Here is a 24,758-nt window from a genome sequence, read left to right as displayed (position 1 = left end):
TTTGCTTTGGATTTTGAGCTCCAGCTGATGCAGCGACCCGCCTACTAGTGCCTTTCCCTGACCAGCGGTCACTCCTAGGACAGAGCCACTCCCCCACTGCTCCCTGCTCAGCACTGCCCCCTGCTGATCGCTGCCTGCCTCTGACCCATATGAAGCTCTTCTGTGCTGCTGGATGTCCTCACTCTTCTCCATTCTTTGGTCTCTGGGCAGAAGCTGCTGGACGCTGGAAGTGTCTGACTCCACACTGTCCCAGCTGCTGCTGGAGCTCAGGCTGGTAGAGGAGCAGCTGACAGTTGATGGAGTCCATGCTGGACCTTGACGGAGAGGCTGAGGGTGATGGGTGGATGAAGAGGTGGAGGAGGTGGTGGAGCTCCATGAGGATCTCCTAGCTTCAGCGTAGAAGCTGCTGGTCAGCCTGCTGCTGTACTGCATAGCCATGGCTGGAGTGGACGCGTCAATGGTTGGAGCACGACTGGCTGCGCAGTCCTGATTTTAAACCATTTAACCCCAATGTGTCCCAAAAACAGACGCTCAATATTTAGGAAAGTGCTCTGCACTGAGCGCCAGGTCTTACCCAGACTCATTAATGTGGGTTACATTTTTAGAGAGTGTAAAAATGATATTGTAGTGAGTAAAATCATTTGAAATCTCTTCTAAATATCTGATATTTTTCATCAGTTTGTTATAAGAATATTATGACATTGTTTGACGGTTCTAAACATTTTTATTATTTCATTATCAAATAATTTCATCTGTCTGAACAAAAAACAAAGATAATACACTTAAAACACAACAAAGTTCAGAGATCAGGCCTCATCGTATAATGTTTCTAATCTCCTAATGAGAAATATTCCATATTCTGGGGAAATTTAAGATGATTTTACTTCACGAGATGTATTTTTCTTTTGCAGTGTTTATTTATAGAATGTCTTTCATCCACTGAAATGCAGCTCAGAGTGCTTTACAAAGAAAAAGTAAATAAAAGTTAAAAAGGTGCATAAGAGACAAAGTAAAAAGAATACAAGCAGTCAAATATTGAACAGGGACGCTTGAATAAAAATAAAGCTGCACGTTGAACATGTGAGCTGAGAGAACTGTAAAGTTAAGGAGCAGAAGTGCTGAAATGATCCTGAGAGCATCAGAAACACTGTTGCGTTTGGATCTGCATGTTCAGATCTCACAGTCTGAAGTTCATCACACGTCTGTGCTGTTAATGTGTTCAGTGTGATTACAGTCTGCAAACAGGCTCAGTCCAGCCACAGCTCCATCTCCATCTCCAGCTCCACCCAGAGAGCCCCAGAGGAACTTCAGAGAACTCCAAATCAAAGCGTGTGACCCCCAGCAGAACTAATGAGGCAAAATCATGTAAAGTGAGGAGCTGGCAGGTCATCAGGCGGATTGTTTTTGAGAGTTATGGCTCTAATTAGGCCATCTATCGATGGCAGCTCGCTCTGTCTGTTTTGTTGGAAGCGTTTCCAGGTCAGTGCCTCCTGCTGGCGCATTGATCACAGATAAAACACAGAGCCTGATTTCTGAGAGCGATCAGATTCAGTTCCAGTGCTGAGAACAGCAGCCCAATGGCCTGCAGGTCCACTGGACTGTATTTACTCTCCACAGGACACGGTGGAGTCCGACAGTCCGACAGCACAGCGAGGATCGGTTTCATTCAATCCTGAAGAGAAACAAAGAAAAGTTACACTGTTGAAATGATTCAGTATTTTAACGTATCAGAACAATAATCTGTGTGTTATATTCTATTGACTTATGAGAATTTCAGAGGCAGCCACACGCTTAATAAGATTTTTCTTCAAGGGTTCTTTGGGTAAAGACAAATGGTTCTATATAGAACTATGAACATTAAAGAACTCTTTGCACGGTTAAAGGCTTCTTCAGTTTGATGGAGAATGTGCTGTAGATGGTTCTATATAGAACCTTCTCTAAAGCATTCTATCTTGCACCAAAAAGGCTTCTGCTTTTGTAACAAGCCTGACGTAACAATAGAAGAAACGCTTTTGGGTGCTATATAGAACATTTTCTTTACTTAGTACCCCTGAAGAACCACAATTTTTAAGGGTGTAAAGGAGCCCAAATAGGTTCTTTGAGCGATGCTATCGAGAACCACTTTGTTTCCCTAAAGAACCTTCCAAAGTGTAGTTCTCTAGAGACCCATTTTTGTAAATGAGATGTGAGAAGTTGAAAGAAACTTCAAATAACAAGATATTACATATCTTAATTACACTCCTAAAAAGATGGCTCTTCAAGGGTTCTTTAGTAAAGACAAAGATTCTATATAGAACCATGAACACTCAAAGAACAATTTGCATGCTTAAATGGATCTCTTCATGGTGAAATGGTTCTTCAGATTGATGGGGAATGTGCTGTAGATGTTTTATATATAGAAACCTCTCTAAAGGGTTCTATATAGCACCAAAAAGGCTTTTGTTATTGTAACAAGCCTGACATAACAATAGAAGATCCCTTTTGGGTGCTGTATAGAACCTTTGTTTGTACTAAAGAACCCCTGATGAATCACCATTTTTAAGGGTGTAAAGGAGCCAGAATGGGTTCTTTGAGTGATGCTATTGAGGAACCGCTTTGTATCTCTAAAGAACCTTCCAAAGTGTGGTTCTCTAGAGAACCATTTGTGTAAATAAGATGTGAGAAGTTGAAAGAACCTTCACATACTAAGATATTACATATCTTAACTACACTCTTAAAAAGATGGTTCTTCAAGGGTTCTTTAGTAAAGACAAAGGATCTGTACAGAACCATGAACATTCTTTGAATGCTTAAATGGTTCTCTGCATAGTGCATTGGTTCTTTAGATTGGTGGGGAAAGTGTTGTATATGATTCTATGTAGCACTAAAAGGGTTCTTCTACTGTTACAAGCTTGATATCATAACTATAGCAAAACCCTTTTTAGTGCCACATAGAATGTTTTTTAAAAGGTTCTATATAGAACCATTTTCAACACATTACAGCGTTTTCAGTTTTGAGCCTGAAGCGGGTTCTAGCTCTCAGCCGAAGGTCTTCACTTCATACACAACTGCACGGAGATGAAGCATCCAGAGCTCTGATCACAGCCGCTCCACCAGCTTGATGCTTCTGAAGCTAAATATAGCGACCCTTCGGGGTGGGGGCAGTTGAGCTCTACAGCGCCCCTCGCTGTTGGGCTGTTCATAATAAACATGCTGCCCCTGCGGACTAATTCTAGCTGCCACTCGTTACAGAAGCCGGTTCTGGAGTGGACCCTGCGGCCTCCTGAAGAAGTCCAGCTCGTAACAAAGTGGACAGTTTAAACATTCTGCTGAGATGAATGTCTTTAATAATCTCCTCAGTATCTCTGGAGGAGCTGAAGGCAAATTTAGCCTCCTCGCCTCTGACAGGACGGTGGCAAGCCGAAAGGGCCCTGGAGAGCTGAGAGATGAGGAATTGATTCTTACTGCGCAGCAGAGCAGGAGATAATTGGCGACGACTCAGCCAGAGGATGCAGTTTCTCCACTCGAGGAGAACGTGGAGAAGCTCTGGAGCTTTTCTCCTGGGGTCAGAGCTGGACAAGACACTGGAGAACCTACCGGTCCTGCGAATGATCCAGGATGGCGGGTCTCTTTATCAGTGTCCTGTAGTAAGGCTGCTCTCTCAAAGCCAGGGGTGGAGATAGAACCTTTTGTATGGGATGTCCAGGTTAGAACATGTGGTTTTAGTGGAGTGGCAGTAACACTGCCAAGTTATTGTTTCACATCTTCTGTCCCTTTATTTACTTCATTAATTATGTGTTTTATCTATTTTATCCTTAATTTATCTGTTATTTATTTAATTGTTGAAAGTGTCTTACTATTAAATTTACTATTACTATTACTTTTACTATTATCATTATCAATTTTTAGCATTTGATATGTTTTTACTATCCTATTTTTCAATCTCTGATGTCTGTATTTGCATGGCTACAATGTAAATGAGTTTCTCTGACATTAAAAAAAGGTTGATTGATTGATTATTAGAGAATAATATTTGGCTGGATAACAAGCTAACCTGCTATAGCAGTAACTGGATTCACCTCTGATGAAATCCAGCCTACATAATTAAATGCTTATTCAGTTGTACTGATATTTAGCTTATGTGATTAACGATAGACATTACTATACGATAGTCTGTGAGTGTGTTTACATGCACTTAATAATCCAGTCATTATCAGATTTCTGCAGTTATCTGATTATTAAGTGCTTGTGTAAACACACACTCTGATTTCTTAGATCAGATTAAGGTCTGTAAATCTGATTAAGAAATCTGATAAAGAGGTTGGATTTGAGCTCAGTAATGGGTTTCTCAGTGCATGTAAACCCTCACTCTGATTTCTTTCATTTCTCTCAGTCTGTGCATGTGTAAAAACAGAGCGCTGTCCTGGAAACAGCGAGCAGCGTTTAACACAGCACCAACCAGAAGGAGCACAACACTTTTGGAGCGACGCTGAAACTGACTGCATGCTCGACCAAAGGAAGGATTTAAATGTTCTTCATCTTCTACATGATGTTTGTTCGTATTTTCAGCTAAAGTGGCTCGATGTTTTAAAAAAGCCACTCGTGAAGTTTAAGTTTTACGCTATGTTTACGTCACCAGATCTGAACTGGTCGCGTAAACTGCACACTCCGATTTCTTAGATTGGACTAAAGGGGAATTCCACCTATTTTACAGAAGTTCCATGTAGGTAAATGTTTAAGATATAATCAGAAGCGTTCAGAGTGGTTTGGTGTGAAACGCTCCGTTCTAGAGAAACTTACCGAGTCAGAATTGTTCAGTGGTGGTGATAGGAACCAGACGTCCACCTCTAAAAGCTCCCTCACAGAAAGTTATTACATGACATGGTCATGAATATGCTGACTGATGACTGAGACACTGTTTTATGATAGTTTTGAGAACTTACACTCCATTCATGGTGGAGAGATACATAATGTGCAGGGCGCTGTGAGGCAAAGAAAACTTATAATTTCAGATTTTCCACTATTATCATCAACACTCCATATAAAACTCTGAAGATATGTGTAGGTTCACTAGTGGTTTTGGATAGTAAATAAAAGGTCTATATTTGTGTATAACCACTACTGTAAAGAACGCTGAACCATTTCACACATAACCCTTGTGAGGGTGATCGTACAGTTCTGACCTGAATGCATATCTTTACTGTACTCAGTGAACACAGAGCTCACGCAGTCTGTTTGTCAGATACAGTCAGTGTTACAGTGCAGCTCTGTGTGTTGTGCTACACTGAAGGTCCCGATGGGGGGGGTGGGGGTGTTGGGGCTGGTCTCATTCCTGCCCAATCAGATGCCTGCTGTACCCGTAACCATGGTGACAGTGAAAGTGTTCAGTTTCACCATTCTTTAAAAATGTGCCTTGTTTACATTTCCTCCAGCCAAGGGGTCTGTGGGGCGTGGGGTGCTGGTGTGGGTGGGTGTTGCATCCTCACACTGACAACTCTCTCTCTGTCTCTCTCTTTCTCTCTCTCCCCATGCAGATTTACACCGTTTCAGCTCTTTCATGTCTTGTCTTGAGTCTGAGAGATTATCACTTCAAATAATCATCATTTATCAACTCTAATTAGCTGAAATTCCCTGATCAAACCTAATATTTCTCACTATGGGACCGTTTGATGAATATTAAAAAAAATTTGACCTGTTTGGTTTTAGGTCATTTTATCTGGTCAAATGATCGTATTGCATTGCCAAACTTTCCTTTTATCCCAACAAATAATGCTGTAAGAGATAAAATGAAGGAATTGTTTCATTTAGTTGATATAATTCGATGAAATTATTAGTTATTGTTCATATTTCTGTTTTTGCATGCACTTTATTTTTCAATTCATTTCTGTCTTAGTCTTTTCACACTTCCATTTAGTTTTTTTTTTAAATTGTTACAATATTTATAATGTTCTATTGTACAGTGTCCTTAAGTCACCTGCAATAGCCACATAAATTAAATTCTGTAATTAACACTTGTGTGTTTTTGTTACTCAGCCAATGTTTGCAGGTCTAGTGGACCCACCGCGTTATTAGGTTTTTAAATCAATACAGCCATAACCATTTATGTGAAAAAACAGATGTTTACTTTATCCCAATAACAAACAATAAAGACAGCATATAATATTTACCATTTACTAATAATATTTACCATTTACCTCTGTTAGTTCTTATCTATAAAGAATAGTGCTATCCATTTTTTGTGAAAAAACGCAAAAAAAGGAAAAATCTATAACCACATATGGGTGGAAAAATATGTGTTTTGAACAGATCTAAATGAAGCAATGCTAAGAAATTGAACACATTTATATCAGTCTGAAAAACATGAACACCACTGAACAGATACAGTTTCCACATCAGTCTACACAAGACACACAGGGGGACCTGAACACATAGTCTACTCATGCCAGCCTATCATTGCTGTCGGAAGAAAACCACGTATCTCCATTTTTGTCATTTTTCAGTTTTTGACATAATCCAATAGTGCCTGTTGCTCTCTACATTACATATAAATGTCATGATGAATGGACCAAAAGAAACGGCCCAAAATAACTTGGAGAAAAGTCTGGTTCCATTGACTTACATTAAAAGTAAAGTAAGTTTTTTCCTTCTCCTGTAAAGTTATCATTTTGGAAATACGAGGTTTTCTTCCGACAACAGCGCTATACAACACATAAGGGGCGGTATTTTACTGTATCTGTTGCACATGTGTTTCTTGCACACGATGCATATATGCTGTGTCCTTCTGTCCATCTTTGGGTCCACATACCTCACAGCACTTCTTTTTGTTGCTGTTCTCTCTCTCTCTCTCTCTCTCTCTCTCTCTCTCTCTCTCTCTCTCTCTTTCTCTGTCTGTCTCTCTCTCTTTATCTCTCTCACACACACCATCACACATTATAGTTGGTCATGGTAAGAAAGTCAGACATAACATATTCAACAGCATCTCACATTTACTTCAGGTTCTGCAGCTGGTTGTTCTGTGGGTCTGTGGCTGCAGAAGCTGGGCTTCTTGGGATGTGTTGTCTTCTCTGGATTTGAGGTCCCACCAGCAAGCCATATAGGAGGAGAACAGAGTGAAAGGACACAGCACTTTCACACTTTTATTGTACAGTGTGAAGTCACTGAAAATGTATTCATTTATGTGTTCTTCACAGAAAATGAGCCAAGGCCAAAAAGTTTGAGGTTAGAATAATAAAAAAATCACATAATTTTTCTTTTGGTAAACATTGAAAATGGGTCCCACAGACCTGACCACCACACAAGGGTTAATAACAGTGTGATAATAAGTAGAAATAAGTTGAATAGTCATATAATATTTTCACAGCAAGAAGAATATCAGAGATATTGAGCAGATTTAAGATGAGTTCACTTGACATGAGCTGATTTTTTGCAGTGAATATATTTACAGCACTTTCCCAGTGTGTCATCGCACTCCACTAACACACTCATCCCTCCCTCACAGACTCACAACACACTCTCACTTTCACTAAGAGCTGCACAATACCAGCTAAATATCAGTATCGTGATTATATTTCTACAAATTGCAGTTATGACACACAGTGAGTGTGTTTACATGCCCTTAATAATCAGATTAAAATCTGATTTCTGCAGTTTTCTAATTATTAAGTGGTCGTGTAAACAGCACACTCTGATTTCTTAGATCAGATTAAGGTCTACAAATCGATGTTTTAAAAAAAGCAGCTCAAGACGTTTGAGTTTTATGTTACGTTTAAGTCATGTCTTATTCTGTGAGTTTATTGGCTGGTTTTAAAGCAGATATATGATTATTGCCTAATTCATGTAGACCCAGGATTTCCCCATTATCTGATTATGAAAAGAGCATGAAAACACACTGAACGAGTTACTGACACAATCTGATTTTCTGCAGTTATCAGATTATTAGGTGTAAACACACTCAGTAGCTAAGAAATGCAGCGATGTTCATGAGTTTCCTTTCTATATTACTAAACAGGCCTAAAACTAGAGTTTACCTCTCACATCCACCATAAAGTGTGTCTGTTTTGTTCAGTTACATTGATGTTTAGGTGGATATGTATTTAGATAGATGCATTAAACAACTAAATCCATGGTGATTTATAAAACCATAACTGAACTAGATTTTGGCCTTTGTAGGTGAGCGAGCAGGTCAGCAGGGATGCAGGAAAGGGTTTTTAAGTTGGGGGAGCTGAAATTTTAAGCTTTATAGGTGAGACATGAACAGTGACGTCATGCTAAATGACTTGCCTTGTTTGTCATCTGATTTTTTTTTCACAATTTCCATCAAGCAGAGCATCATGACATGCCACAATATGGCAAGAGACAGCATACCTTATCAGACCACTGATACACACACTGATCTCTCTGCTCTCTCTCCTTTCTGGATGAACTTATTAGTTGAGTGACGTTCAATCAGAATCATGATCTGGTTTGTCCACAGTAACTGATTGTGTCGTGTCCACAGCCACACTAAGCGGGAGATACAACTTAATAAAAAGAGAATGTTTATATTGCACAGGACATCATGTTGTTATCTTTTAAGCTTAAAAACAATATTAGGCAGATTTTTGGGAAAACGTCCTTCAGCTCTGCACACACTGTAAGTCTTTAAACCTCAACCTGTGTGTATTTAAGTGTCAGGACCCCAAAGCAGCCAGCAGGGGGCGAGAAGGGCGATTAGGCTCACTGTAATGAAGATACATTGTTAATGTTAACAATGCAGCTACTGCAGGCTTTTAAATTATATAAATAAAACAGAAAAATACAAACACCACCCTAAAACAAGCAGGTACAGGTCTTTACTACGTTCTAATTAGTTTCAAAAACCTTTTTTTTTAAATTAATTTTATCAGTTGTAGATAACCCCCCGCTTCCTGCACCCCTGCAGGTCAGCGTTCCTAAAAGTGTCATTATTGTGTTTAAATCCTGTGTGTTTATGGTGTCAGTTGTGCAGGATTGTTTGATATGAAGGAAGCTGCACTGTGTGATGTAATTCAACACTTTCACTAGTTTAGCTCATTACTCTGACATACAGTATTTTACCATCTCGGTGACAGCAGCAACAATCATTCAAAAAAAACACAAATGTCTGTGAAATAATGATCATTTGTTACATTCTATTTCTGTAAATTAACAACAGCAGTGCTGAAACACAGCCTATGTTTAAATGATTGTTTTTAACTTTAAGAAAAGGTATTGACCAAAAAACGTCCGTTTTTACGAATACAGAAAAAACAAACATTTCAAAACAGTCCAGCCCCCAAAACTCTACCCCAAAGCAGCTGTTTGTTTTCAAAAGCTCCTCCCACCTTCAATATACATCATTTAAAGGGTTTTTCAGTTCTTTAAATCAGAAAGTCTCACGCTAGCACTTCAGCACTGCTGCCGGAGAAGAAGAAATTTCCTAAATAGCCAGTATTGATATAACAATTAACAATATACTATGTATGAAGTGTATTTAGTGTAAATAGTGTATACTGAGCGTAGAGTGTATGTAGTGTGTATTGTGTATGTGGAGTATATAGTGTATATTGTGCAGTGGTGTATGTTGCATATAGTGTAATTAGTGTAATAATATAATTAGTATATATAGTGTAAATTGTATTGCGTATATTGTTTTTTTACGGTGTAAATAGTGCGTATATTATGCAGTGGTGTATATTTTGTAAAGTGTATATAGTGTATGTTGTGTATATAGTGTATTCAGTGTATGTAGTGTACATAGTGTAAACAATGCAGTGGTGCAGACATGCTGGGTTCCTTCACACTCAGTGTGAATCACACACACACAGATCAGCTCAGGAAGCAGAAATGTTTGTCGTCTTTGTGCTGTAACTTCGTTCTTCTGCCCAAACAGTGAACCCGTGTTTTGTTATCTGGTGCGCATCCCTAATTATAGATGTCTGGGTGCTGAACTGCTTGTTTAAGTGAAGCTGGAGCTGCTCGTGTCTTTAATCCTTTGTCATTAATTATGTCTCAGAAACACTGAGCTTCCCACTTCTCCCAGTGTCAGTGCTAAAGTATCCATGGCAACTGGCGGACAGGCAGAGCTCTCGGGGAGCGGCAGTCTGTCGGCCCAGACGGACACGCACTTGTCAGGCTCGCTTTAAACTGTCGCTGCCACTGTGTGGACCCGAGTAACACTACACCCCTGGGAATGTTAGACATGTAGAAATAATAATAATAATAATAATAAGAAGAAGAAGAAGAACAATAAGTTAGATAAAAAACACATTGTCACACTGTAGAGATAAAATACTATGGGTCTGAATGAAAATAACAGCACGGTTACAAACAGTAAGGCTATTACATCATATGCTAGTCTAAACAAATATGTTTTTAATATGTAATTAAAAATACTTATCCTAATATTTCTAACATTCCTAATGTCCCTAATATTCCCATTATTCTCTGGAATGCTATAATGAAAGCATTTCCCTTCACTGGAAGACTGTTTCTGTCACTGTGCTGTGCTGTAAGAGGCAAAAGAGCAAAAACAGCTCATTGAAATGAACAGCCGTGCTGTGCAGTGGAGAAACAGCGCCATCTTTTGTATAAATGGGAGAATTACATACAGCATAAACACAAACATAAGCTGCTGTTTTCTCCACAAGCCTTTACTAATTCATCACAAACAAAAGCTATCACAGCTCCATATGTTAAAATGCTGCTTCTGTAGAAAATATGTAGTTAATGTAATTTGTGTTTGATTTATATATTGTATTCATGGTTCTTCAAGGTAGCATGTACAGCGGCAATTCTAGGATTTTAGGTGTGGCCGTATAGCGCTACAGATCCTGTTCCGGAGCCAAAACAACACCTTCAAATTCAAAGAGCTCCATAATTATCTCTAAATTACTTGATATAATAACTCTTTATTAAGAATCATCTACACTGCCGATAGACATCAATCTATAGATTATTCAGTCTGTTTTTATATTGTAAAATATGGCAAAACATTTAATCACAAGGCTGTTTAATCACAATTACCACATTCAGACATTCAGACTGTACACATTTAAAAAAGACAGTTCTTCAAGGGTTCTTTAGTAATGAAAATGGTTCTATATATAACTATGGACACTCAAAGAAACCTTTGCATGATTAAAAGGTTCTTTGCCTGTGTTTTATATGGTTCTATATAGAACAGTTCTATAGCACCAAGAAGGGTTCTTCTATTGTGACAATGTCAAGCCTGTAACAAGTGAAGAACGCTTTTTGGTGCTATGTAGAACCCTTTTTAAAAAGGTTACATATAAAACCATATAAAACACATCAACACATTCTCCATCAATCTGAAAATCTTTTTAGGTGTGTAGGGGAATAGAAATGTTCGAAATGACCTCTGTTTCGTTTATCTCCATTCAAAGTTTCTTCCTCTTTAAAGTTATGATGTTGGAGACATAATGTTTTGTAGCAACAGTGGTGAACAGCTATAGAATCACTGAGTTCAACAACTACGCAATTACAAGTTGTGCCAAATATTGTCTTTCTTTCCAGCTATTAAGACTTACCTGTTAAAACCTGGGGCTAACAATTCCAAGGTCAAAGATGTACTGAATTTGGCAGGCTACTTCTTCTGAGAGCTCTCTGATTATGAATAAAGCACAAACTCTCACCTTCAGAGTTCTGTCTGCTGAAAGGCCTGTACAGGCGCCATAATGCTTGGACCCCAAAGATTGCCACTTGTGATGTAATAAGCTAGCAGGGAATGTTCCCACAACTTTGGCTAAGCTCTAAAAATGTTTTAAAGAAAACCTTTTCATCTAATGTTCAAAAAACATTTAAAGATTTATCATTTAAAAAATGTTCCTACACATTTAAATCTAATTTAATTTAATTAGGATGTAATGTTTTAGCTGCTACATTCAGAGGATGTTGTAAGGATGTCTGTGAGGATGCTGTGAGGATGCTGTGAGGATGTTGTGAGGATGTTGTAAGGATGTTGTGAGGATGCTGTGAGGATGTTGTGAGGATGCTGTGAGGATGCTGTGAGGATGTGAGGATGTAAGGATGCTGTGAGGATGTTGTGAGGATGTTGTGAGGATGCTGTGAGGATGTGAGGATGTAAGGATGTTGTGAGGATGCTGTGAGGATGTTGTGAGGATGCTGTGAGGATGTTGTGAGGATGTTGTGAGGATGTTGTAAGGATGCTGTGAGGATGCTGTGAGGATGCTGTGAGGATGCTATGAGGATGTAAGGATGTTGTGAGGATGCTGTGAGGATATGAGGATGTAAGGATGTTGTGAGGATGCTGTGAGGATGTTGTGAGGATGTTGTGAGGATGTTGTGAGGATGTTGTAAGGATGTTGTGAGGATGCTGTGAGGATGCTGTAAGGATGTGAGGATGCAAGGATGTTGTGAGGATGCTGTGAGGATGCTGTGAGGATGTAAGGATGTTGTGAGGATGCTGTGAGGATGTTGTGAGGATGCTGTGAGGATGCTGTAAGGATGTTGTGAGGATGCTGTGAGGATGTGAGGATGTAAGGATGTTGTGAGGATGCTGTGAGGATGCTCTGAGGATGCTGTGAGGATGCTGTGAGGATGTGAGGATGTAAGGATGTTGTGAGGATGTTGTGAGGATGCTGTGAGGATGCTGTGAGGATGTTGTGAGGATGCTGTGAGGATGCTGTGAGGATGTTGTGAGGATGCTGTGAGGATGCTGTGAGGATGTTGTGAGGATGCTGTGAGGATGCTGTGAGGATGCTGTGAGGATGTTGTAAGGATGTTGTGAGGATGTTGTAAGGATGTTGTAAGGATGTTGTGAGGATGTTGTAAGGATGCTGAGAGGATGTAAGGATGCTGTGAGGATGTAAGGATGCTGTGAGGATGCTGTGAGGATGTAAGGATGCTGTGAGGATGCTGTGAGGATGCTGTGAGGATGTTGTGAAGATGCTGTGAGGATTTGAGGATGGTGTAAGGATGCTGGGAGGATGCTGTGAGGATGTTGTAAGGATGTTGTGAAGATGTGTGGATGTTGTAAGGATGCTGTGAGGATGCTGTAAGGATGTTATGAGGATGTGAGGATGCTGTGTGGATGTTGTAAGGATGTTGTGAGGATGCTGTGAGGATGTTGCAAGGATGTGAGAATGTTGCGAGGATGCTGCGAGGATGTTAAGAGTATGCTGTGAGGATGTTGTGAGGATGTAAGGATGTTGGGAGGATGTTGCAAGGATGTGAGGATGCTGCAAGGATGCTGCGAGGATGTTAAGAGTATGCTGTGAGGATGTTTTGAGGATGCTGTGAAGATGTTATGAGGATGTTGTAAGGATGTAGCGAGGATGTTATGAGGATGCTGTGAGGATGCTGTAAGGATGCTCTGAGGATGTTGTGAGGATGCTGTGAGGTGCTGTCAGGATGTTGTGAGGATGCTGTGAGGTGCTGTCAGGATGTTGTGAGGATGTTGTGAGGATGCTATCAGGGACAAAGATTATGTTACATGACGATGTTTTCAGATAACGTTCCTAGAAGAACATTCTAGAAGCAAAATAAAAACTTCCCACTCAAAACATTAATAGAACATGTGTGTAATGTTCTCAGAAAAATAGAGCAAACATTTATAGTGGTTATGTCAGTCCACACCAACTTATACATGTTCGGCATCAATTTCAGACAAAAACAAAGTGGCAGCTGCCTCTCTTCACTGTTCACTGTTTTCACTGCACACAGGATCATTTACACACTGTAATCTTGCTGTACCCTCAACTTGAAATCTGCTAAGAAAAGAAACTCCCTCAGATTTGTTCGATACAGTCATTTTCACAATAAAAACAACAGAAACGCCAACCAGCATGACGGAACTCTGAATATTACTGGTTGGCCTGTTAGCCAGTTAGCTTTCTGCTGAGCTGATTGCTAAACTAAACCATGTTCTTGTGTAAGGTATGCTCACAAACTACTCTTAAACACACCATTAAAAACAAACACTAAGATCTGAGATCAGATGTACTTAGTTTTTCAGATAAATAGGTAATTTCTTTGAAATAATGAAGCAGATAGAATAGATTAGGCTATTATTGTATCAGCATTAACATTGTAACTTTTAACGAAATTAAATAAAACATGTACACATGAAATGCCTGTAAACTAGACGTGGCTGAAGGATCATGCAGCGCATTTTTCTCAAACTGCCTGTTTGTGTTTAAATCTACAGAAGAGTGTTTCATAGATATAGTATGTAGTGCTGATCACTCACTTACACCCCCCACCCCTGATGGCCTACGAATCTTGTTTTAGTGCTTTCAGTGGCCAGTCAACTGCACACTGGAATTAGGCACATTGAATCTACAAGATTTTGAAAAATGAAGATTTATTATCTTATTAAAAAACACAACATTTCCATTGTTTATAAAACACAGAGATGTTATTTTTGTCTACGACATTGCATATATGTATATAATATATTGATTAATTGATTACATATAAATCTATGTAATATGTAATATAGCTTATGTAATGTTTTCTGGCTTGTTTTCATCAATGACCTCTATTGATTCAAATAAATAAATGAATTGATTCAAAAATGAGTCTGTACACAGTATACAGTAGCGCTGTCAGCAATCTAGAACTCTAGTATGTATGTATGTATCTGTGGTTACTAAACACTGTGCCGAAACCAGGATGTGGTAAAACCTCATTAGTCCATCAGGAGCTCTCACTGTGAGGAAATTAACTAACCTACTGAACTTCTCTATCAGCACCTTACTACACAGAACACACTCACATCAGACACTGAGTGTGTTTACACTTAATAATCTGATAACTGCAGAAAATCAGATTGTGTCAGTAACTGGTACAGTGCGTTTACGCTTAATAATCTAATAACTGCAGAGAATCAGATTGTGTCAGTCACTGGTTCAGTGTGTTTTCATGCTCTTGAGTAATCAGATGATGGGGAAACTGTGGGTCTACATGAGTCAGGCAGTAACTGGATTTCTGCTTTACAACCAGCCAATAAACTCACAGAGTAAAACGTGACATAAATGTAAAACTTCATGAGCAGCTTTTTTTAAAACATTGAGTCACTTTAGCTGAAAATATGAACAAACATCATCCAGAAAATGAAGAATATTTAAAACCCTCATTTGATCGAGCTTGTAGTTGTTCGTTGCTCCAAAAGTATTGTGCTGCGTCTGGCGGGTGCTGTGTTAAATGCTCCTTTCTGTTTCCAGGACAGCGCTGTTTTTACACATGCACAGACTGAGAGAAATTAAGGAAATCAGAGTGAGGGTTTACATGCACTGAAAAACCCCATTACTGAGCTCAAATCCAGCCTCTTTATCAGATTTCTTAATCAGATTTACAGACCTTAATCTGATCTAAGAAATCAGTGTGTGTTTACATGCTCTAACTATGATGCTCTCCTTGCAGTAAAAATTCTTGCAGGAGTACTCATGAACAGACTGGTGCCCGAACGAGGGAATGTACATCACTTTTGTTGAAGTCAATAAAGTGTCTGATACTGTGAGTAGGAAAGGTCTGTGGCAAATCATGGAACAACTACGATGTCCCCCAAAGTTCCTCAACATGATCATTCAGCTACATGAAGACCAGCATGGCCAAGGCACAACTGGCAACAGTGTAAAGCAGCTCTGCATCCTCGCATGACTCTCTTCACGATTTTCTTCAGCATGATGCTCTAAAGGGCCACAGCCAAAGTGTGAAATACAAGGGGTCCTGGGGGTCTGGGAGGCCTTATTTTTAACCTTTTGGGCCCCTTGAATATCTCAAAATCAAAATTCTGGGGGGTCCCTGAAAATAAACGCTATGCTGTCTGTTAGGGGTAAAACAGACACTCAAATACAGATTTATCTGCTTCACCCACAATCAGCTTCTGTCTTTGGTGTTCTTACGTAACTAGAGCTGCAGCACTGCTCTGCCTCAGGGTGGCGCTGTAGCAGACTGGTTCACCCAGTTGGTCCTACATAGTCTAGAAACTGTAAATCTGCCTGGATTCCTCTAAAAACTTTACAATGTGCTGCAGATCTGTAAATCTGAAAACTCGCCCAGTTTCCCAAGAGTTTGGAGTGAAGAGTGACTGTTCCTCATTTCTCACACTGAAGACAGAAGAGATGAGCGAGATAAAAATAGAAAAAATTGAGATACATGGTTTTCTTTGGACAGCGACAATTTATAAAATGTATAAACTGAGACTAAATTCTGGATTATCATCACAGAGGAATATTACACTCATTAGTGCAGAGTTACAAATGCAGTAAAATAAATAAAATGCAGATATTTTACTGCAGTGTCACCTATAAACCAATAAACACATTATCACGCATCAGTCTGGCATTTCAGTCTAATATAAACATTTAAAGTCAGAATAATAGCAAATACCTTTCATACTGATATGATTCTGATGTTAAATGAACCAAAACATGAGTGAACACAGCTTTAAATGGAATTAACTGTAGGGTTTATTCTGGAAATATACAGCACAAACACAAGAGCACTAAAAAGAGCATTACAAATTCACATTCATACATATTTATAAAGATATAAAAAGGGAGCTAGAATGACACAGAATACAAACCAGTTCAGTTCTGCCACCAATATTGACCCTAATTTTAGTGTTTTGATCAGTTTCAGTTTGTTCACATTAAAATCTGTAATGAAGACAGATGGATCTGTAAAACGACAATAACAGGAATGCACTGTTTAATAATCAACTAAAACAGATTAATACAGAATTACAGATCTGTTGAGTGAGTCTTCAGTGCTGGTTTGGACTGAAAAGAAGTCCGGAGTTAAAGTGTAAACAACGTCTGTGCGCTAAACTGCTTCTGTAAACCCTGTTTTAACTCTACAACCTAAACTGATGATAATGAGAGTACTGATCTCCTAATGACATCACAGTCATAACTGCTAACACAGGCTTTTATAGAGAAAAACAGACCCAAACGTAAAAAGATCTAAACTCTGAACTGTCCCCACAGTTCACAAAAGTGATTAAATATAAAATATAGATATAAAATACTTTTGCCCTTCCTAAAAAATTACAATTCCTGTTACTTCCTATGAAAAAAGTGCATCCCAGTTTATACTGTTTATAAAAGTCCTGTTAAAAAAATCAGAAAATTTTTAATAACTTTATAATAACCCAATACAAATGATACAGAACGTAAACAAACAGAACATCAGATTATACAGTTCTGTTTGCTGAAGTTCTGCGGAGAAAATTTTGATGAACACTGCTCATCAAAAGTTTGGAGACACCACTTTAGTGCTGACGATGTTTTCTTTGTCAGTGGCCAAATTAAAGCCTATTCATGGTTAATTTACAGTTAAACTATATCATACATCTAAATATAAGTGCCAACAATAGTGGCAGTACTAGTTTGAGAAAGCCATAGGCCACGCCCACTTTATCCCCTTGTTATGATGTCAGAACTTGAACCCTACAGGTTTTTAAACCACCTTTTGGACCAAAAGAGCTTTAGCCAATCACCCCCCCTGATTAAAACTACCCAGAGCATTAGCACGCAGCTGCCTTATGATCACTGAGCTAAATCCTAAAAAAGGAATGGTGTCCTCAAACGCATGTTGTGCAGTGTTCACATATACAGGCTATATATACTCATACAGTGTGTGTCATGTGCTAAACAGTCATGTCATAATTAAACTCCTACTTTAATAAGTGCTTGTGATTTGCGTATATGACCCCTTTGTACCGTATCTCTCAGCTCTGCTTGGCCGGCTGCTCGATCAGTTTGCCTTTGTGGTATTTCTGCCCTATCCCATAAGGTACGTGGGCCGCGATGGTGCCCAGCTCCTTTGCTCCCTCAATGTGAAACATCTGGTCGTCGAAGAAGATGTGTGGACGTATCTTCTGCAGTAGAGGTCCTTTCGGAGCTCCGGCGAGGAACAGAGCCTCGTCAATCTCCAGCCCCCAGCTCCTCAGGGTCTTTAGCACTCGCACCCCCGAACTTGCCGCGCTACGTGCCGTCACTAGGTATGTCCTGATTGGGCAGTTCAGACGCTCATTCTTAGCATAAAACTTCTTCTGGAGCTTCCCCAAAGCCTCCAGGAAACACTTCAGTGGACCCTGTAAAAAACAGAAAATCAGTCAGCCTTTACTTATTTATATAATTATCAGGGACAGTGTGCCTTATACCTTTCTTCAGTAGATGCTGAGTAAATCATAGTAGATACTGAATAATTCATAGTTGACACTAAATAATTCATAGTAGATACTGAAAAATTTGTAGTAGATATTGAATAATTCATAGTAGACACTGAATAATTCATAGTAGACACTGAATAATTCATAGTAGACGCTGAATAATTCATAGTAGACGCTGAATAATTTACAGTAGACACTGAATAATTCATAGTAGACGCTGAATAATTCATAGTAGACGCTGAATAATTCATAGTAGACGCTGAATAATTTATAGTAGACACTGAATAATTCATAGTAGACACTGAATAATTCATAGTAGACGCTGAATAATTTATAGTAGACACTGAATAATTCATAGTAGACACTGAATAATTCATAGTAGATACTGAAGAATTCACAGTAGATACTAAATAATTAATAGTAGATGCTGAATAATTCATAGTATACACTGAATAATTATTAGTAGATGCTGAATAATGCAGAGCAGATTCTAATAATTCTTACTGAAAGAAGCAAAAAGAATTTAGGAATAGAAGGAAAAGAAGAAGAAGGAGAATAAAAGGAATGAGATCAGAAGAAGAGAGGTGGAACCTGAGCAAGTGGTTTGTTCTCGTTCTGCCTCTCGTGATCGAAGAACATGTCAAGGCCGTGCTCCTTGACGATGATCTCGGACTCGTCTGAGAAGAGCACAGCGTCTCCATCGAAGGCCACGCGCAACTGGGTCTCGCTCAGCTCCGTCTCCACGTCCGGAGTGAACATGGTGGCTGCAGCGATGCCTGAAGAACAGCAGCTTCAAACATCAACACCGAGAACCTAACAGAACCCAAGTCCAGTTCTGTTTCTGACTGACGCCCCAGCCCCCCCGGCTGCCCCTCCCACCCCAACCACGGTGAACTTCACACCTGCATCACAAACGTGTGACTCACAACCATGGAGACAGTACAGACCCTGCTGTGGTTACGTGCTAAGTAGCTAAAAACCTTGAACTCACAAACAGCCAAGCTACACTTAGATAACTAACAGATTGCTCTGCTGTCAGGTTTAGCTAAGCTAACATTAGTTATTGTCAGCTAGCATTAACTTTAGTTTTAGCGATTTTGGTTTGCACTGATAATAAAATGATCACACACTGCTCAATAAAATATATTCAAAACTAATTTATCAGACTTTGAATTATTAATAAAGCCACACGTTCAACTGATGCATTAGCTGGTTAAATCTCCCACAGCAAATGGCCAGCTATCAGACTTACAAGCCTTTTGAAGCTACTGCCACCTACAGGAGTTCAGTAAGTACTGCATCTACATGAAATGAGTTCAAATGAATATCAATCAATAGATGAATAGACACAAGTATTAATCCAAAATCGAGATTCTCCTGTAAACAACCCAAACCTTTAAGAATTATAGAATTACAGATTACAGAACTCACCTGCTTCGATGGCCTCCTGCACTTTGTCCGAGTCCTTGGACAGGTACAGGTTGGTCATGTAGGCCTTCAGGTAACCGATCGGGCTTTTTCCCCCCGTCATACAGAAGCGCTCTATCAGCAGATCTGTTACACACAGAAAACAGAGACCAAATTTACACTGAGTGTTCATATAAGGATATATTCTGTCATTTTTTCTTTAATCTATATTCAATATTGTATATTAACTAAAATCTTGGTGCGGTCCAGAGGAGGATGGGTTCCCTTCTTGAGTCTCCGTTCCTCTCAAGGGTTCTTCCTCTTGCTTTGAGGAGGTTTCCCTTGCCACTGTTGCCCTTGGTGATAGGGATGGGAATCAAGAACCAGTTAAGACCTGTTACAAATTGTCTGATGCATCAGAATCATGTGGCTCCTTATATGCAACAGTGGCAGGAAAAACTCCCTCAGGGCAAAAGGCGCAGGCAGGCCATAGGAATTTCAGGTTTGTTAAACTGGTTTAATCGCTATTTGACTGGGCGTAAGGAATGTGTAACCTTGGGTGGGCTTTCCTCACCTTTTAAGGTCATTACTTCAGGTGTACCCCAGGGGTCAGTATTAGGTCCTATCCTGTTCCTCTGGAAAGTATTTTTCATAAGCATAAAATTTGTTTTCATTGCTTTGCTGATGACAAACACAGCCAAACTCACTGTTTTCCTCATCTCAGGCTACTAGGTTCCTGGAGGATATTCACGGTTGGGTGGCCAGAAATTAGGGTTTGGGTTTTCTGTAAAGCTACTTGCTACATAAATAAATTTTGAATTAAATTGAATTATTCCAGTATTCATCAGGTGGGCACGGTGGACACTCAGGTTGAAGCCTGCTGACCATAGTGGCCACACAAAGAAGCAGCAAAGGTACTGCAAAGAAAAGACCTAAAACCACATTTTCAGTTTTCATAAAGTGATAAAAAGTAAAAGACAATTAAAGAAAAAACTGATGAAGGAAACTAAACTAGAATAAACTTACAGGCAAAACTAACTCTGAAAATAATGTTATACTCTCTTTCTCTCTCTCCTGCTTCGGCTGGAGGGATACATGCAGGGTGCTGTGCGGCAAAATAGTCGCCAAAGAAAACTTATTATTTCAGATTTTCCACTATTTTCCCATCATCAATACGTCTATATTTGTGTTGTAGTCATGGCGACCCCTGGTTCCTGTCACCACCACTGTAAAGACATCTGAACCATTTCACACCAAAGCACTCTGAATCACTCTGTTTATCTAAATAATGGGGAAATTTTGAAAAATCGGTGGAAATCCCCTTTAATTCATCTACTAACTGGTGGAGGAGAACTCGCCCAAAACCCATAAACATTACAGTAAGAACATGGCAGTAAGAAGGATGATCACATTCAGCTCCATAAATACAACTTAACTTGATAATATTTTAAAAATAAAGTTCCTCTTCTCTGATTCAATAAAGATTAAACTGTATTAAACTGTATTAAAGTGCCACCCAGACATTGTTATTGGTTTAAAATGATCAGATCAGTTTGGGTTTGATATTAATATTAGACTGAAATGTGCAGGACTGGTCTGTTTCTGTTTCAAACACACCACACTTTAAACTATTATTATCATTGTGATGACAGTGTGTGAGAGTGAGTGTGAGATCGTACCATAGTGATTAATGCTGTTGATGAGCCGGACCCCCACCTGCGCATGGTTGTTGGTCATCAGAACGATATCAAACAGCTCCTCACTGTCGGGGTACAGAGTCCTGAGCCGAGAGTTCACCTTCATCAGAGCCTGCAGGACAGCACCGTTACAGTAATAGTAATAATAATAATGATAATAATAATAATATGTCTCGTGTATAACATACATTATGTAGCCTATATTGATGCATTGTGACTAATATATCAGCTTGTTTTGAGCATTAGATCAACACACTATAAAGCACAACTTATGTTTGTACTTCTTATATTGTACTTTTATGATGTTGAATGCTGTAATAAGTTAAAAATGGAAACAGTAACATATTAATATGAGGCACATTTTCAGATTCTCTTTATGTTTGTTGTTTTACAAAAACGTATTTAATTAAATTCTGAATTTTGTGAGTCATTACACTCCTATGAAGTATCTATTGATAATAATAATGTTCCCCATAGGTATAACATGTTCCATAGGTATTACATGTATGTAAGTACCTATATGTAACAATCACAATGTCTCTATGCATCATATATGCATATATATATATATATATATATATATATATATATATATATACACATATATGTGTGTGTGTGTGTGTGTGTGTGTGTGAGACTGTATGTATATACACATATCTGTCAATGCATGTCTCACCTTGACGAAAGGAAAAGCTGCTCCAGGCTTCAGAGGTTCCTCCTCGTGCTCCTGCTGGTAAGACACATACCTCTCGAGCCCTTCCTGCTCCCACACCCTCCTCTCGTCTACCATGTTAAACAGGGTGCGCGAGGACACCGCGATGGTCACTGCAGTGCTGGGTTTGGGCTGGACACACACACAAGATAAGAACACAGAACACACAATATGAGAGAACATACACACACACAGCTGCTGTACAGAGCTTGGTCTACAGACAGTTAAGTCAGTAAATTAATGAAACAGCTCGTGTCTTTTATTACTGTTCGGTGTCGTTTTATGTTGTGTTTTCACTACACAATTAAGTAATAAGGCTGTAATCTAAACTGAGCGAAATAAAGATACATAAAGAGAGTTTAAGTTAATTGACAATTCGAATAAGAAGCCAGTAGGAGGCTCGTCAGAAGAGCTGCTCTACTTACAGGTCTCGGTTTTTTAGTCTTTAGACTGTCATAAAAAGCTTTGGCCGCTGCCCAGTCCTTCTCTGCTCCGTTCTCATCACCCGCACTGACCGCAGATGCTTCGTTGCGTTTAATATCGCTCATATTTGCACTGTTAATCAACAGAAAAGCTCTGTAAACTGTAAACAAAGCCTCTCTTCGTACTTCCCTGTTGGCAAATCTGATGGGGAAGTGAATGAGAAGGAGATTCAGGCTGTTCCCTGGTTCCGCCAGCAGAGGGCACAGCGCACAGTGGCGCTCTACGCCAAACCAGTCTGATTACTGGAAAAATCCAGAAGTGCAAGGAAGTCGCTGTGAAATACTCGTGTACAGTCAGAGCGAAAAGCTGGGGAGGAAAATTTAAAAATCTATAGTTTCCATTGTATAGATTGGAAGAAAACACACATACATTTCATTTATGTACTAGCAGGACTGCACAGTGGCAGTTTTCTAAAGCTGTATGTCTGTGTGAAGTTACGGAGCCCCGTAGGGGTCGCTAACGAGAACAAAAAATGTGAGGAGGAAAACCTGTCCCCGCAGTTTAGTAATCCGTATTCTCAGCTTATAAATCGTGCCCACGCATTTGTAAACTGAGAGCACAGTGTACAAACCCGCCGGTACAGTTTTGCTAACCGAGAGTACAGTTTACAAATCCGTGGGCACAGTTTATAAACTGAGAGTACGGATTACTAAACTGCGGGGACAGATTTTCTTCCTCACAATTTTTTTTCCTCGTTAGTGACCCCTACGGGGCTTCGTATGAAGTTGTATATGTGAGTTTTGGTGTAAATCTAATGGGGAAGACGATGTAGTAACAGATGGCTGACCTACAGTCGTCCAGCAGGGGGCGCCGTGCACTGCGCTAAAGCAATCTGACAGCATCAGTTTGAATGGAACATACAGTAGCTGGCCACTTTATTGGAAACACGCACCTTGTGCTTCCATTAACTGGCCGCTTTATTAGAAACACCCACCTTGTGCTTCCACTCACTGGCCACTTTATTAGAAACATTCACCTTGTGCTTCCACTCACTGGCCACTTTATTAGAAACACCCACCTTGTGCTTCCACTAACTGGCCACTTTATTAGAAACAACTACCTTGTGCTTCCACTAACTGGCCACTTTATTAGAAACACCCACCTTGTGCTTCCACTAACTGGCCACTTTATTAGAAACACCCACCTTGTGCTTCCACTAACTGGCCACTTTAGTAGAAATACCCACCCTGTGCGTCCCCTAACTGGCCACTTTAGTAGAAACACCCACCTTGTGCTTCCACTAACTGGCCACGTTATTAGAAACACCCACCTTGTGCTTCCACTAACTGGCCACTTTATTAGAAACACCCACCTTGTGCTTCCACTAACTGGCCACTTTATTAGAAATACCCACCCTGTGCGTCCCCTAACTGGCCACTTTAGTAGAAACACCTACCTTGTGCTTCCACTCACTGGCCACTTTATTAGAAACACCTACCTTGTGCTTCCACTAACTGGCCACTTTAGTAGAAACACCCACCTTGTGCTTCCACTCACTGGCCGCTTTATTAGAAACACCCACCCTGTGCTTCCACTAACTGGCCGCTTTAGTAGAAACACCTACCTTGTGCTTCCACTCACTGGCCACTTTATTAGAAACACCCACCCTGTGCGTCCCCTAACTGGCCACTTTAGTAGAAACACCTACCTTGTGCTTCCACTCACTGGCCACTTTATTAGAAACACCTACCTTGTGCTTCCACTCACTGGCCACTTTATTAGAAACACCTACCTTGTGCTTCCACTAACTGGCCACTTTAGTAGAAACACCCACCTTGTGCTTCCACTCACTGGCCGCTTTATTAGAAACACCCACCCTGTTCTTCCACTAACTGGCCACTTTAGTAGAAACACGCACCTTGTGCTTCCACTCACTGGCCGCTTTATTAGAAACACCCACCTTGTGCTTCCACTAACTGGCCACTTTATTAGAAACACCCACTTTATTCTTCCACTAACTGGCCACTTTATTAGAAACATTCACCTTGTGCTTCCACTCACTGGCCACTTTATTAGAAACACCTACCTTGTGCTTCCACTCACTGGCCACTTTATTAGAAACACCTACCTTGTGCTTCCACTAACTGGCCACTTTAGTAGAAACACCCACCTTGTGCTTCCACTCACTGGCCGCTTTATTAGAAACACTCACCTTGTGCTTCCACTAACTGGCCACTTTATTAGAAACACCCACCTTGTGCTTCCACTAACTGGCCACTTTATTAGAAACACCCACCTTGTGCTTCCACTAACTGGCCACTTTATTAGAAACACCCACTTTATTCTTCCACTAACTGGCCACTTTATTAGAAACATTCACCTT

The 24,758-nt window shown here is 39.8% G+C and overlaps 1 protein-coding gene across 1 annotated transcript; it reads right to left on the bottom strand.

Moving 5' to 3' along the window:
- Positions 1–16,412: 16,412 nt before the first annotated feature.
- nt5c1bb (5'-nucleotidase, cytosolic IB b) lies at positions 16,413–22,882 on the bottom strand. The gene is made up of 6 exons (XM_036582410.1): positions 22,378–22,882; positions 21,917–22,084; positions 21,223–21,352; positions 19,568–19,690; positions 18,728–18,912; positions 16,413–18,058 (listed from the first exon to the last, which is right to left on the bottom strand). The coding sequence occupies exons 1-6, from the start codon at positions 22,498–22,500 to the stop codon at positions 17,693–17,695; spliced, it is 1,095 nt and encodes a 364-aa protein (XP_036438303.1). The 5' UTR covers positions 22,501–22,882; the 3' UTR covers positions 16,413–17,692.
- Positions 22,883–24,758: the final 1,876 nt, after the last annotated feature.

Source organism: Colossoma macropomum, unplaced genomic scaffold (assembly GCF_904425465.1).
Source record: "Colossoma macropomum unplaced genomic scaffold, Colossoma_macropomum, whole genome shotgun sequence".
Taxonomy (NCBI): Eukaryota; Metazoa; Chordata; class Actinopteri; order Characiformes; family Serrasalmidae; genus Colossoma; species Colossoma macropomum.
The sequence above is the reverse complement of the archived record's forward strand: the minus strand, read 5'-3'. Positions and strand labels throughout refer to the sequence as shown.